At 41.9% G+C, this 16,695-nt stretch overlaps 2 protein-coding genes across 4 annotated transcripts in view; both read right to left on the reverse strand.

Annotated features, from left to right (window-relative positions):
• Positions 1-14,821, reverse strand: part of LOC125709567 (F-box-like/WD repeat-containing protein TBL1X) — a 42,074-nt gene extending 27,253 nt beyond the window's left edge. The window contains exons 1-2 of one of the 2 annotated variants that reach the window (XM_048978156.1): positions 14,629-14,821; positions 13,516-13,894 (exon numbers count right to left, since the gene is read on the reverse strand). The gene's annotated coding sequence lies outside the window, so the exon portion shown is untranslated. The remainder of the gene's footprint in view (positions 1-13,515; positions 13,895-14,628) is intronic. The other variant, XM_048978155.1, reaches the window with a different exon arrangement.
• LOC125709568 (uncharacterized) lies at positions 60-1,519 on the reverse strand. Of its 2 annotated transcripts, none has more exons than XM_048978158.1 (2): positions 598-1,519; positions 60-435 (listed from the first exon to the last, which is right to left on the reverse strand). In XM_048978158.1, the coding sequence occupies exons 1-2, from the start codon at positions 1,500-1,502 to the stop codon at positions 72-74; spliced, it is 1,269 nt and encodes a 422-aa protein (XP_048834115.1). In that variant the 5' UTR covers positions 1,503-1,519; the 3' UTR covers positions 60-71. The 2 variants fall into 2 exon arrangements, with proteins under 2 accessions (XP_048834115.1, XP_048834114.1); XM_048978157.1 differs by having other exon boundaries at positions 60-543.
• Positions 14,822-16,695: the final 1,874 nt, after the last annotated feature.

Consider the following 16,695-nt stretch of genomic DNA (forward strand, 5'->3'; position numbering starts at 1 on the left):
CAGCTTATACACAGTATACATACTGCAACAATTCAAAGGAAAATAACAGGAGGGCAGTGTGCTATACAGGCCTAAATGCTTAAATCCATCACACTCCTCCCGTTCCATGTGTGGTTGAAGAGCTGTATGGCAGTAGGGACAAAGGATCTTCTGAACCTGTCTGTTCTGCATGACAGAGACGGGAGCCTATCACTGAACATGTTCTTCTGTTTGGAGAAAGTGGTGTGCAGAGGGTGACATTCATTGTCCAATATTGAGAACAGTCTGCTCAGGGTCCTCCTACCTGCAACTGATGTCAGTGACTCCAGCTCCATGCCCACCACAGAGCTGGCTTTCCTCACCAGCCTGTCCAGTGACTCCAGCTCCATGCCCACCACAGAGCTGGCTTTCCTCACCATCCTGTCCAGTGACTCCAGCTCCATGCCCACCACAGAGCTGGCTTTCCTCACCAGCCTGTCCAGTGACTCTAGCTCCATGCCCACCACAGAGCTGGCTTTCCTCATCAGCCTGTCCAGTGACTCCAGCTCCATGCCCACCACAGACCTAGGTTTCCTCACCATCCTGTCCAGTGACTTCAGCTCCATGCCCACCACAGACCTAGGTTTCCTCACCATCCTGTCCAGTGACTCCAGCTCCATGCCCACCACAGACCTAGGTTTCCACACCAGCCTGTCCAGTGACTCCAGCTCCATTCCCACCACAGAGCTGGCTTTCCTCACCAGCCTGTCCAGTGACTCCAGCTCCATGCCCACCACAGACCTAGGTTTCCTCACCAGCCTGTCCAGTGACTCCAGCTCCATGCCCACCACAGAGCTGGCTTTCCTCACGAGCCTGTCCAGTGACTCCAGCTCCATGCCCACCACAGAGCTGGCTTTCCTCACCAGCCTGTCCAGTGACTCCAGCTCCATGCCCACCACAGAGCTGGCTTTCCTCACCAGCCTGTCCAGTGACTCCAGCTCCATGCCCACCACAGAGCTGGCTTTCCTCACCAGCCTGTCCAGTGACTCCAGCTCCATGCCCACCACAGAGCTGGCTTTCCTCACCAGCCTGTCCAGTGACTCCAGCTCCATGCCCACCACAGAGCTGGCTTTCCTCACCAGCCTGTCCAGTGACTCCAGCTCCATGCCCACCACAGAGCTGGCTTTCCTCACCAGCCTGTCCAGTGACTCCAGCTCCATGCCCACCACAGAGCTGGCTTTCCTCACCAGCCTGTCCAGTGACTCCAGCTCCATGCCCACCACAGAGCTGGCTTTCCTCACCAGCCTGTCCAGTGACTCCAGCTCCATGCCCACCACAGAGCTGGCTTTCCTCACCAGCCTGTCCAGTGACTCCAGCTCCATGCCCACCACAGAGCTGGCTTTCCTCACCAGCCTGTCCAGTGACTCCAGCTCCATGCCCACCACAGAGCTGGCTTTCCTCACCAGCCTGTCCAGTGACTCCAGCTCCATGCCCACCACAGAGCTGGCTTTTCTCACCAGCCTGTCCAGTGACTCCAGCTCCATGCCCACCACAGAGCTGGCTTTCCTCACCAGCCTGTCCAGTGACGCCAGCTCCATGCCCACCACAGAGCTGGCTTTTCTCACCAGCCTGTCCAGTCGTCCAGCATCCCTCTTCCTAGTGCTGCTTCCCCAACATACCGCAGCATAGAAAAGGACACTGGCCATGACAGACTGATGAGAACATCAGAAAAGAGGGTGACCATCTGGGAATATTTTGCGCATTTGTCAAGTACGAAGGCGATTTCCACTCTTTGTAAGAACAAACTTTATGAGGTGGAAATAGCATTTTAGTGGAAAATCCCACTAACCAAAGCGCACAAAACTGTGCAAGACAACGCAGCATCGGCAGTAATGCCGACACTGTACTGTTCTGTCGTGGTTAAGAGGGAGCTGAGCCAAAAGGCAAAGCTCTTCATTTACTGGCTGATCTATGTTCCAACCCTCATCCATGGTCATGAGTTTTGTGTAGCGACCGTAAGAATACAAGCAGCAGAAATGAGTTCCCTTTGTAGGGTGTCTGGTTTCAGCCAGGATTGTATGGTTTGGGAGTCGCTATCTTGGGCTGTTTTGTGCAGCTTGTGATACAGGAGGGGCTACTATCACAAAGTTGTTTACAGCTGTTGCCAGTGAAAGAACAATTGTGGGGCATTTTAAGCATTCGCCACTTGTGTATCCTCGCTTGGAAGATATTGAAATTGAGCTGCGGAGGCCCCAAAAATGCTTTAAACAAGATGTACAAGCAAGGTGAACAGTACGATATAATATATACAGTATATATACAGTATATACACACACACACACACACACACACACACTCCACAATTATTGGCACCCCTTGTAAAAATTTGTAAAAAGGGTTAGAAAAAAAATCTACCTTTCAGTGAAGTAGCTTCATCTCATACTGGGAAAAAAAACTGAAAAATCCAACCTTTCTTTGAAATAAATTTATTTAAAGAAAACAAATTCTTCATCAAGAAATAATTAAACAAAAATTCATGTGCCACAATTGTACATCTTTGAGTTGATAGGAGTGAATAGGAACCTTCAAGCTGTCATCCATGACTTCCTGATTAACTGGGGTACAAACATGAGGTGACATGGATCCCAAATTCCCTTAGTCACCCTTCAACATGGCAAAGAAAAGAGAACATATGAAACTAATGAGGGAGAAGTGTGTTGACCTTCATAAGTCAGGGAATGGGTATGAAAAATAGCTACTCGCCTGAAAATGCCCATTTCTACTGTTAGGGAAATAAAAACGTGGACGACAACTGGAACTGTTACAAACATATATATATATATATATATATATATATATATATATATATATATATATATATATATATATATATATACATACATACACACACACACACACACACACACACACACATATACATATACACACACACGTCATAAGATTGTGGATTGTCATCCTGCCTGAAAAAAATTGTGATTTTTGCTGTATTGCCTACCCTAGAAGCACCTCCACAATCATTCCTGCACCAGACATCCAGGAAGATTTAGAACTGCATGTCAATAAGAGTAAAATTCAAACTTGATATTCTATGTATTGCCACAAAAGTGTGAGATAAATCTCACTTAGGAGTTGCCCATTCAAAATGCAGGGTGACAGAGATAAACATTCCAACGGTCCCTTTTCTAAAGGCCAAAATACAGGTAACTGCACAGCTGGTCAATGTGACAGCAATTCCGGAAGGTACTATAATAGTTTATTTTGGATTACAGCGCTGAAGAGGATATTGGCTACATTTATTTGGTGACTTGTTAAAGTTTTATACATTTTAAAAGGCCGGACACCTTCTATATCAGACCATGTAGGACAAAAAAAAACACCAAAGTATTTTTTTAAAAATTTGCATTTAACAGACAGAATTCTACAAAACCCACTGCATCAGTGTGCTGAGACTGCCCCAGACTGTCTGACCCCAAGTCTCAACCAAGGCCTTAGTTGTCATGTATGTCTTATCTGTACCAGAAAAATCTGAAATTAGGACACAGGAACAGTGACACTAAAGAGTAGGTTCAGGACATGATGCAATGACTCTGACCCTCCTTAATATTGTCAGAGGTATTGTCTAGCCATTCATTTCTTCATATGCCCAAACCTCAATGCCTGCAATTCAAATACAATAATTACGTCAATTACATCATTTCTTAATGACATTTATCCCAGATTTGGTAGCCAATGATTGGTTTGTCTAGGCCCCTGCCTTCGACTGCTACCTGATCTACACTGCACACACATAATAAATATATTATTACTGTTAGAACATAAGAAATTTACAAAACGAAAGGAGGCCAATCGACCCATCAAGCTCATTTGGGGAATTGTTAAAATCTTATCTAGTTCTGATTTAAACACTAGCAGACAGACTATTCCATACTCTAACTACATGCTGTGTAAAAAAGTGCTTTCTCAAATTCATTTTAAAATGTTCTCCCGCTAATTTCCACTTATGGCCACGAGTTTTAGTATTTAAACTAATATTGAAATAGACATTTGGCTGAACAGCATCCAGACCTGTTAGAATCTTATATACCTGGATCATGTCCCCCCTTAGTCTCCTTTGCTCGAGGCTAAACAGATTCAGCTCAGCTAACCTCTCCTCATAAGACATTCCTCTAAGACCAGGAATCATTCTCATAGCCCTACGTTACACCTTTTCCAAGGCAGCAATGTCCTTTTTATGGTATGGTGACTAAACCTGTACACAATATTCTAAGTGGGGTCTCACCAAGGAATTATATAATCGTAGCATCACCTCCCTTGACTTGAACTCCACACACCTAGAGATGTAACCCAACATCCCATTGGCCTTTTTAATTGCTTCCCCACACTGGTGAAAGTGGGACATGGAAGCATCAACATATACACTGAGGTCCTTCTCATAATCAGCTACCGTTATTTCCGTGGAACCCATAAAATATCTGTACTTTATATTTCTGCTCCCTGCATGGATTATCTTACATTTATCTACATTAAACTTCATTTGCCAGGCATCAGCCCAGTCGCTAATTAAATCAAGATCCTGTTGTAGCCTATGTGCTGCTAGTTTAGTATCTGCTACACCACCCACCTTGGTGTCATCTGCAAATTTAACCAGTTTACTATATGTATTGGTGTCAATATCATTAATGTAAATTAGGAACAATAGTGGTCCTAAAATTGAACCCTGTGGTACCCCACTATGAACACAGGCCCACCGTGACATTGTGCCTCTGATAACTACTCGCTGCTTCCTGTCAGTTAACCAGTTTTCAATCCAAGCTGCTACAGTTCCTAAAATCCCTGCAGCTTTGAGCTTAAGCAAGAGCCGTTTGTGGGGGACAACATCAAAGGCCTTCTGGAAATTAAGTAGATCACATCGTAGGCTTTTTTGTGATCAGTTTCTCTTGTAGCTTCTTCAAAGAACAAGCAGATTAGTTAAACAGGATCTACTTCTCCTAAATCCATGTTGGCTATCCCTCAGAATGTTATCTGAATCCAGGTAATCTATCATTTTCACTTGGATGATAGCTTCCATAATTTTTCCAGTAATGCTAATTTGATTGGCCTATAGTTTGCTATAGTATGCTGGATTACTTCTATCCACCTTTTTGAATATAAATATTAAGTTACGCGTGCTCTCTACTGTGAACATCTGTGTAAAATAATCATTAAACTCATTTACTATATCAATTTCATTTTCAATTATAAAGCCCTTACTATCCTGCTAATTAGTAATTTCAGCTTATAGAGCTCTTTTGGAGTTAAAATATTGGAAGAAACTTTTTTGTCATCCTTAGCATCCAATGCAATCTTTCTTTCTATATTCCTCTTGGAGTATCTAATGTTATTTTTTAACTCAATCTGTAGACTTAGATGGTTATTTTCCATTTGTGAAAGAGCCCTTTTCCTCTTGACTTTATTCTTAATTTCCTTAGTAAATCACCTTGGTTGTAGTTTCCTAGATTTAGTTTTGCTGGAAACAGGTATGAAGTCCTCTTGCACTTGCAACAATGTGCTTTTAAAAAAATTGTCTCTTCAACCATTTTGCTATTTAACTCCATCCAGTTTACAGTTTCTACTTTCAGTCTCATACCATTAGAGTTAGCCTTCCTAACTTTGTATACTTTTGTTTTGGACTTTGCTTGTTGGACACTAAAATTTACCTCAAATTTAACCATGTTATAATCACTACCGTCCAGTGGTTCTAAAACCTCAAATTTTCCAATCCCCCAAGAAGGGCTTCTCCCCTGGTAGGGGTGTTAACAAACTGCTTTCTTAGAATACGACACGTGGAATGAATGCAAAAAAGGTGTGGCGGCCATTCTGTGTGTGTATGCATTGTGAGCGCCAAGTATAAATCAGCCCTTAGAGATAGGTTAGGGAGGGGCCCAGCTCCCTGGGCGCCCCAACAGGTGGCTGCGCTTCGCAGACAGCTTGCTCTACAAGAGTAAGTTGAGGAAGGTGTAAAACAGAATTTCCCCACAGGGACAATAAAGGATTTATTATTATTATATTATTATTATTATTAAAATAGAGCTGCTACTCCTCTGCATTGAATTGAGGTGGTTCAGGCATCTATCTAGGATGTCTCCTCAACGCCTCCCTGGGAAGGTGGTTCCAACATTTCAAACTGGGAGGGGGCCCCGGGCAGACCCAGGACATGCTGGAGAGATTGTATCTCTCAGCTGGCCTGGGAACACCTTGGTATGCCCCTGGAGGAGCTGGAGGAGGTGGCTGGGGAGAGGGAGGTCTGGGCATCCCTGTTTAGACTGCTGCCTTCATGACTCAGCCTCTGATAAGCAGCAGATCATGGTTGGATGGCAGCATTTAACCCTTCATGTATGTTCTCTATGATGCAACGCATGACAAAAACCAAAACCAACCCTTTGAATAAATGGTAATTGGACTGCATTTATATAGCGCTTTTCTACTCTTACGAGTACTCAAAGCGCTTTACATTTCATGCCTCACATTCATCCATTCACACACCGGTGGCGGAGGCTGCCATGCAAGGTGCCAACCTGCTCACCGGGAGCAATTTGGGGTTCAGTGTTTTGCACAAGGACACTTCGATGGGGTCAGGAGGAACCTGGGCTCGAACCTGCAACCCTCCGGGATGCCCAGACCTCCCTCTCCCCAGCCACCTCCTCCAGGGGAATACCAAGGTGTTCCCAGGCCTCCCTCTCCCCAGCCACCTCCTCCAGGGGAATACCAAGGTGTTCCCAGACCTCCCTCTCCCCAGCCACCTCCTCCAGGGGAATACCAAGGTGTTCCCAGGCCTCCCTCTCCCCAGCCACCTCCTCCAGGGGAATACCAAGGTGTTCCCAGGCCTCCCTCTCCCCAGCCACCTCCTCCAGGGGAATACCAAGGTGTTCCCAGGCCTCCCTCTCCCCAGCCACCTCCTCCAGTGGAATACCAAGGTGTTCCCAGGTCAGAATAAACCTCATACATGCTGGCTTTGCATCTGCTTCATAATTCCTCAATGAAAGCGTTACTTGCTTGCCGAGTATGGTGGTTTGCACCATTTCAATCATAAAATTCCTCTAGGATTAGAAGAGCCCCATGCCAGCGACATAAGAGGTAAAGTTACACAAATGAAGTAAACATGAAGTGTACCAGAGCATTTATTTTTAACCTAGACTCTCTTTAACAACATAGGGAATACATTTTGCGCCGAGTTCCTGATCTGCTTAACCCCAGTGAATTCCTTTTTACATTTCACAGCATTGTTAGCAGCTTCCAAGCCCAGTGCTTAAGTTGTAACATTGTAATTATAGAGGAATTTGTCCGCAAAGAGACGGCACAGGAAAGTGCCCCAGGAAACACATAGGAGTACTGAAACATTTGTGTTGCTCAACATACTTCCAGGCACAAGGTGAAATAAAATAGCAATAATAAAAATGCACTGTCATATTAAGGAATTAGCGACGCAGACTCAGACCTGGCAAGTTTTACTGCTGACCCACGTAGCTCTTTCCATGGAGTTTGTATGCTCTAGCCTCTCGTGTTCACATAGGTACTGAGTTGTAGTGTGACAGACTGTAGCTGATTTAGTAAATTTTTTGTAGGAATGCATTAAAATAAACTGTGTGGATTCCATAGCATTAGCCTCAACATTTTTAGTAGAATTGGCTTTCTTCTTTCCGTTGAAAAGCGCTGTTTATTAAAACAGAGAACACAAAGAATCCAAAATCAAAATATCTAGCAGATATTCTGGGCCTGTGGAGATAAAGCTGGGCCGGTGAGGACTGTTCTCAAGCAGCCTGTAAAATTATCTCAAGTAGTGAAAAGGATACTACTGGAATCAGGCTGGGTCATGAAAGTCTTGTGAAAGTGATACAAATCTGGCACCGTCGTAAAATATGCCATAAAGTGTAATGCTGCGCATGTGCAGATGTGCCAGGTGCAAATAGAGCAGGTGGTATTCGTACAGTTTAGAAGCAGGAGGTGATGATGCCATTAACCGAACGCCTGTCAAGCATTACATGGTACAACACAATATGGAAATAGTGATAGAAATATGCTGGTTCTTTCTCATCCAGTTATTTTTATACAGATGAATGGAGAAGATTCTAATGATAATGCAAAAAAATAATCGCAGTCGGTTCATATAATCATGATCTGGCGATTGTGTAACAATTGTGAAAGGGCTATAGCCAGCTAACATTGCAATTTCCTGCCATACAGTCATTTTCTAGCTAATCTTGCAACTTTAGCAGCGTGCGGCTCAGTGGGCTGAGCCTGGTCGCCGGGTCAAACCCAGCCTCAGCACGTCTAAAAATTATATTTTTTAGTGTACATATAAGTGGCTAACCTCTTAAAAAGGTGTACAGTTGCACAACTGAAGTTTTTGATTTTTCCGTAAAAAAAGAAAAATCCTAACATATTATTTTAGCATAAAATTAAGTAAATTTATAGTCTCATTGGTTGATCTGTAATCTAGCTCTGCTTAGCTCCTAACCCTATGTAAAAGTTATTGCTTTTTCCAAGTTATTTTAATTTACCTTTAGGTTCAATTTAACGTTGTTACCCTTAAACCATGTTTATAATGTTAATGAGTGATTTGAGGTCAGAGAGGTTGGCTGTTGGGTTTGATTGTATTTATGTTAGGCTTTTGACTTTAAGCTATTTATTTGCACTTGCTTAAAGCAGCGGCAGGAGTTCCAGTTCTGTATGATTATGACGATATCTATTGATGTATTTTGTTGAGCCACTTTGCAATTTTCTTTCACGCCCTCTACGGCTATATCATCAATGAATCAAGTAGAATTTGGTTTCTCATAGTTCTACAGTACAAGTGTGGTTCGTTTGTCTTTGCATCTTGGGGAGAGAATCCCTGCCGCGAGGGACTGCAGCAGTTTAGGTGTTTTCTGTAGGTATTGGCCATAATAATGCAGGTCTTTATAGTTATATAATTTTTGTATTTTTTACTACTGAATTTTCTTTTACTTTTTCTCTCTTATGCTCTCCGCCCATCTCTCTTGATACTGTGCATAACAGGTTTTGTCCTACTTGTCTTTTTGTGTGCCTTTCCTACTGTGTGTGATCTGAGTTTCACCACTGCTGTCCAATTCAGATCATCAGTAAGGGGTCCGATCTTCATCCCAGCCATCTTTTTAGCATGTCCAACTACAGCTGCAAGTCATGCAGTTTCTAAGCCTCTCTTAAATTCATAAATGTGAATGCTGTCCAAACACAGTAACAAAATGTAAATAAAAACACTATTATGAATTAAAAAATAAATGTAATGCTTAAAATTATTGTTAATGTTTTTTTTTATTTATCCTTTATTTTACCAGGAATGTTCCACTGAGATACAGAATCTCTTCATCCAGGAATCCAGGCCAAGATGCCAAGATGGAAGCAAAGAAGAAAAATAATAAAGTTGAGATGTATTATTTAAATGAAACTACTTTTTATTAATTGCCTTTTTATTTGTAACGTTATTCAAAAGTACAGACACTCCCCACTTAACAACTCGGTTTCTACGGCCAAGTCGTTAAGCAAATTAGTCGATGAACCGCCGTTACCGATATTTCAAGCATACTGTAGTGGTAGTGGATTTGTAGCCATTTTTAGTTATTGTTTTAATGTTACTTTTGCACCATTTACAACATTTTTAATATATTTAAAAACTGGGATGCACACAACTGATATGCAAGTACGCATTCTCCTATATATGAGTTTATACGTGAGTTTAAGCGATATGTGCGACAATCGATTGTATCAGCGCAAATGCGTACTTATGTTAATTTTACGTAAATTTTATGCGCATTTCAACCGTTATATGCTAATTGGTACTTCATTTGTGGTATAAAGGTTATAATACACGGAAAGTTTTTATCGCAGCAGAACAAATGCACATACAATACGTACGTTTGTACTATAATAACAATATTTTGCCGCACATAGCGCTTTTAAAGGTCAAGGAGTACTTGCATATCAGTTGTGTGCATCCCAGTTTGTAAATGTTTATGCAGGACTATACTGTATAGTGTAATAAACAGAATAGAGGAAATCAGCTCTAATGTACATTCCCTGCGTTTGCATACTGTAAGTACAGGTAATCAGTTCTCTTTATTCTGAATTTAGAAAACGTCGAATATAGGAAACTCCGACTTGATAAATATGTTTTAATTTACATAACTGCTTGACGCCGAGACTCAGCGCTGCAGTTTCCAAGGCCGAAGTTCTAGTACACTGGTGGGTGAGCTGCTTGTAAGTCCGGGCGGTCGTTACACAGACAGGTCGTTAAGTGAGTAGTGTCTGCACATAATATTAATTATTAGCAATAATAATTAGTTGTATTATAATTAGTAATGATATTACAGTACAATATAATAAAATACAGTAGAAATATACCAATGTACAGAAAATGACTGTATAGTAGTCATACAGTATTGTTCTATATAAAGTAAATTGCATTAGTCAGCAACTTACTGTAAATATAAAAGGAAAGTGGGATATTCAGAAACTGGGTTTATTTGCAAAAGAATAATTTCTGATTTTAGCTGCAGTATTTAAGTACATTCAAGTTTTAAATCATATTTTATTTCATGCAGATGATAGTAAAATGCTTTTAGGTCAGTGGTGTTAAGTCCTGACATTTCTTTTATGTACATCTGCCTGCTTTCTTAGCCTAGCATTCCATGAAAAAAGGAATCCATAATCTCAGTAAAATACTGGACACCCGGACAGTTCAGCAAAACAAATGAAACAAGAGCAAAACTTACTTAATACCTCTGAGTTTTGCCTTATGAAATATTAATCAGGATCACAGCACTGTTCCATCCAAGATCCCTTAATCAGAAAAATAATTCCTTTGGCGTATGTACTCATTAATTATTTAAATAAAGGAAACCACGTAACAAGCCCGCCTCAGCTTCAGAAATGCAAGCTAAAAAAAAATCACCTGAAATTCAGCTTCTCTGGGGGAATATAAAATCTTAATGAAGTCAGCAAAATCAAACAATAAACAAGTGCAATAACGCTATAGGCTTTAGCAGTGCTATTCCCCAAGAATAAAAACACAATTATCACAAATGAAATAGGCTGGCAAGGACAGGAGAAGACTGCATCAACCAGAATCAACAGTGAAAAAAACATTTCTGTAGTATTGCAATCCTTCTTAAAAAAAAAAACTATCCACATCCATTCAATAGCTATGAATGTATCAATTTCTTCAGTCTGACTTGATCCATGTACCTGATGTAATATTCTATAACAATGGCTCCTGCAAATTTGACCAAAATAATTGGTTGAATATTTTCACATGCATCCATCTTTCAAACACTGACCCAGCTTGGGGTTTCATGCAGCCTTTCCCAGGCTGCACAGGGCACCAGACAGAAGCACATACACTGACACTCAGAATCCTACAATTTGGCCAATTTATTGATGCCATTTAACTTTACTGAATGGCTTTGGACTACTGCAGGAATGCAGAGGACCCACAGAAACCAAATCAACACTGAGCATTAATTTCATTGCAGCCAAAGAGAAATCAGTACCACATTCATGTGCTCATGGCTAGTCGCTAATCTTTTAATCAGTCATTATTATTAACATGTAGAAGGTTCTCACAGTTTTTCCAACCTAGACTCAAAACTGAGCAGGTGATCAATGAAAGGGACACACAACAAACCCATCCAATGTTTCATAAGCATTTTGCTTAAAGCAAAGGCAGACGTCAAACAGCTGGATGAGGACAGCAGCTGGAGGACAGCAGCTGGAGGACAGCAGCTGGAGGACAGCAGCTGGAGGACACAGCGAGAACCGAACACAGAACTGGAAGGCTGCAGGGTCACAGAGGTCACTGAACAGGCCCTTCTGCTTTGGTGACATCGGTGTATTAGCAATACCTACATTTACACAAAGAAATCTAAGCAGCTATGCATTTCATTGACCAAGCTGAAGAAGCACAGGTCACAGGCTCCCACTTACTGTATCCGTATCAAAGCCAATGTGATTTTCTGGGTTGATGGACCAAACCTATACAGTAGTTTCAATGTGATGTTATGTAAAGCATCTGAAGTGTTGGCAGTGGAACAATGCAGACGACAGCGATCTTAGTGGCATCTGCAGAGTTGCCATCAGACCCAGTTTTCGCCTTTTCCCTGCCAGACCACTCAGACACTTGCTGAGCCAGCAGTCATTGAAAGGTTATGGCTTTCTTAGTTGCTTAATTGACCACAGGTCACAATAAATCAACCAGCTATACTTTAGTTTACATTTCATTTACGCAATTTAACTTTAAAATGTGTCCTTTAAAACACATTTACATTAGTACATGTAATTAGCAGACACCTTAATCCAATGCAGGGTTTCACAGTAACTGAAGCAGTTTGTACTTAGGAGCCTTGTTCAAGAGTCCAATGGTGACATCAGTCTGCCAGCCATGGGGTTCGAACCAGTGACATTCTGATCACAGGCACTGCGTCTAACCCAATGAGCCACATACCACACCCCCCCCACCCAAGGATACATGCATCATCAGGCCTGTCCCAAAAATGTGATATAAGCAGGACATGCAGGTAGCATTAAGAAAGACACCTAACCTTCATCTCTGGAGGAAAATACTCAGCTATCCCAGTGCATACAAAATAATTTGGATAATCCGGCAGCCAGTGACAGTGAAGTGACAATTCCGTTCAATTAGCAGATGTGCATCAAGACAAACCCTAACTACAACAAGCATGTGATTGTCCATCATAAACAGTTTTGTGTTTCACATTCATGTCTTAATTGCAGGGTGTTTAGAAAGGAGGGTGATGCCTTAATGTGCCTGGGACACTCCTAAACCAGCCACATTATACGGGACCCACCACACCCTTCATCAGTAGGTAACTAAACTGAATCAAACTCACGATCAGGTATCTCCCAAAAACCGACCTGACAAAGGCAGTTAACCTGTGTATTGATTATTTTTTGCGTTTTATCTTTGGCTCCTCCCCTCCCCCCAACAGACCAATGCTTGAGCCTTGTAGTAAAGCTAGTCCCTCCCCCACTCGAAACTCTGAACTACGCGTGGGATCAATACGTTTCTACTGGCAAAATAAAAATAAATGATAATTGTGAAGGGAAGCAACTAGAACACACCAAGAGATCTAAAATGATCAGGAAACTTTTCACAAACCTTGTTTGATCTAAAATAAACATTGACGACCTTAAAACCGAAACACGCCGTTTCTGTGTTTACACTCAACCAACGCAGACTGTAAGCCTATTAAAAGTAAAAGGGTTACATGCAATTATTGGCTTGTCAAAAATCATTTACTAAAGGTTATATAAATTAAAATACCTACTCATTGAATATATTGTGCACTGTTTCAAAGCGCAAACACACACGGTATTTTTGTTAAAATTGCGAAAGCAAATCTGTCGTTTATGAAAATGTATAAAATAAAATCATCATACACCAAAAAGTCTTGACACTAAAATCATTGGAGAAAGAACACGGTGTAGAAAACTTAGGAGGGGGAAGGGTGTTTATAAGTTAGTTACCTTAACGAGAGAGTGTGCCTCGGGTTCTCAACGCCTCCGCTTCCACTTGCAAGAGGAAACGGCTCCCCAACTTCAGAAAGCCGGTACAGACTTTCCTTCCATACCGATCACTTGCTGCGGCTCAGTGTTGGATTCCCCAGTAATCCAGGCTACCCGTAATCCACTGGGGAGAGGGGGAGGGGAGGGCACAGAATGAGGGAAGTACCGGGCTTTGATGTCGGTTGATGTAGCAGACACCAGTCGGTGAGGAAATAGGAGGGTGTTTCTTTATTATTTATTGCTGGAGTTTTTTTTTCTTCTTTCAGATGCTCGAGCTACGGGCGATTGCAGAGTGCAGTTGAAAGAGATACTTTGGGAGACAGAAGGCACAGTCAGTGACCTACAATTGGGAGGAGGAGGGGGGAGGACAAAAAGAAATCAGCAAATGACCTTAAAATTGCTATTTCTGTACTGAAATGCATCTCCACCCGAGAAGGCAGTGAGGTTTTCCTTTAAACATTAACAGTATTTGAATAAGACGTCGCAGCGACCGAATGAAATTAGATCGGCGTTTCCTTAATGACAATGATCACTGCTGGGTTTTGTCTTTGCTGACGTTTCGTATAATGCGAAATGCGCCCCGTCTTTCTTGCTTGAACTCCACTGGCAACAAGAATCACTGAGGACACTGCAGAAGTTATGTAAAATATATTCCACCCCTATTCACCGCTGTTGGTGATTTCTATTGCTGATACCATCGCAATATTATCGTTAAACAACGCGTCCAGACGCATAATTCAAAGGAATAATCCTTATAGACAAACTGCGATAACAAATACCCACATGTGACGTTTAATCGATTTGAGGAAGTGGGATTACTCGTCTGGATTTACTGCCATTATCAGCCATTACGTAACCAAAATTAAATGACAAATCAGGTTTTACCGATGAATTGATCATCACAGCGTGCAAGTTACAATATTTCCAGTCCGGCGTGAAAATGCAACACTGTTAATTGGCTTTCTAATAATTTATCCATAATTCATAGCATAGCAAACCTTTAAATTAGGTTTACATTTAAATGAGCTTATAAAAAGCTATTATAACTTAAGTATAAGCATGATGCAACGTTACCTTGTATTTGGCCTCTGTGCCGACTTCCCTTCCCCCACGAACCCCTTGCGCGTTGAGAGCTCCGTGTTTTTTTCGCCTGCGCGGTCACATTGTGGCTGATTAATTCTCCCTTCGGCTTGCTCAGTCATTCAGATTTGGAAAGTAAATAACAAGTTGACATCATTACGGCTCTGCATTAGTGTGACACGTCCTTACCAGCTACCGTACTCCCCCGAGTAGCGGCGCATTCGCGTGGTGTACAAATGCCGAACTGGGTACATGTCGTCCGTTTGGCTTTTGCACCGCAATCCCTTATGAGTGACGGATGTCGATTTAGTCTGCTTTCCATGCAAGAACCCAAATGTTATTTCCGATATTGTTCTTTGAACTTGTCATCACGTGAAAACTCGAAATCGAAATGATCTAAAACGTTGTCCACGGCATTCAAGTTGACCCAGGTACTTTGCTAGAGCGATCAAGGTGTTAAGGACCTTTCCTAAAGGTGCAGCAGCAGTTTCCCCACAGAAAATTATATCTGCAACAAGTGTTTGGAGTGTTTTTTCTCAAATATCTGATCTCTCTGAATTAACTGTAATAGCTTTACTGATGAGATGCAACTTTTGGTTTATGAATGGCTAAATTGTCTGATCAACACTAAGCGACTTATTAATGCTAGTAATTCACGGTTTTCTGTCATTAGCTTTTTAATTATATTTGTACAAATGTTACATGAATGTTAAGACCAGGGAATCTTGACATCAGGTAATATGGATGTTTTAGTGTATTATTGTATTTTCAATAGAGGATGGACAGTGGCTTAGTGGATTATGCTGTTGTCACTCTTCTCTTGGTTTGGAGGGTTTGAATCCTGCCACCAGTCTGGGTGCATGAAGCCTGCATGTTTTCCTGGTGTGTTTCCCAGAAGCAACAGACACAAGGCAGGGAATAACCTGCAACAACATGGGGAGAACATGCCACATACACATAACGCAATGGTGCCAACTACCAAAATAGTTTATGAAATATGGAAAATGTATGTATTTGCCAACACATCATCCTAAACCATAAGCTGGCTTTCTCCCTTCTATTGTAAATAGTCCATCTGTGCACTTTGTAGGAGAGTTATGTATTTCAGGTGGACTGCATCTTACAGCATTTTCATTGTGCACCACTATTAGAGAGAGGGTGACCATTGCTCTTCCTGCCAGTGAGCTGGATCTGACCTCTTAACAAAGAACAGGTTCAATCTGTTTCCCCTCCCCCACCTCTGGAGACTGACTGGGGGGGGGGGGGGGTGTCACGTGACCTTTCTAGACAGCCAAGAACAGGGATGGCAATATATGACTATGGAGGGGAGGGCAGTTGCAAGTCACATGGTGTCTTGCTGCTTGTTCCTGGGAATCTTAGATTGGCCTGCCTTAAGGAGAGCTCACTGTGCACGTGTGGGACTGAGCTCTGTGTGCACATTTATTCAACATTTTTTAAATTTGATGATCAGTGGTCATTGTTGACACACCACAGCACACAACATAGAAATGTGTCCTCCACATTTAACCCACATGTGACATAGCAGGGGGCAGCTAGTTCAGCATCCGGCAAACAGTGCTTGGGCGCGGTACCTTGCTGGTGCCTTACTGCCAATACTCTTCACCTTGCAAATGTAATTATCATACAACAGCAACAGTTTTGTTAATAAGGCTGTTCATTGTCAGATATTTACTTTTTGACCTTTCATGTTTTCTTATAGTGGTCTTATTTAACTTTGGTCAAGGGTAAAGAGGACTTTAAATATCTACTTGCACATGATTTGAACCACAAATAAGTTTATATATGGTTTTTAAACATTTTTTTATTTGCTATCATGTCTTATTGTTTTATTCTGCTGAGGAGTTTTACAGCATGTGAGTCAGCACGTTAAGCCTCAGTCCCTGTGATCAGAAGGTCAATGCATCAAGCCCGGCTTTGGCAGAATGCATACATCTGTGGATGCTTGAGCAAAGCCCTTATCCCTTAGCTCCATCACTGCCAAGCTTGCTGTCACCTGCATGTGTGTCATGGACAGCAAGATGGGATAAAGGAGAAGAAACT

This window comes from Brienomyrus brachyistius, chromosome 16 (assembly GCF_023856365.1).
Source record: "Brienomyrus brachyistius isolate T26 chromosome 16, BBRACH_0.4, whole genome shotgun sequence".
NCBI classification, from domain to species: Eukaryota; Metazoa; Chordata; class Actinopteri; order Osteoglossiformes; family Mormyridae; genus Brienomyrus; species Brienomyrus brachyistius.

Bases quoted from the DNA above. Each gene is read 5' to 3' on its own strand.
- LOC125709568 (XM_048978157.1), bottom strand. From the start codon at position 1,502: ATGGAGCTGGAGTCACTGGACAGGCTGGTGAGAAAAGCCAGCTCTGTG. The intron at 544-597 runs GTCTGTGGTGGG...GAGGAAACCTAG, and splicing joins AGGATGGTGAGGAAACCTAG to GTCTGTGGTGGGCATGGAGC.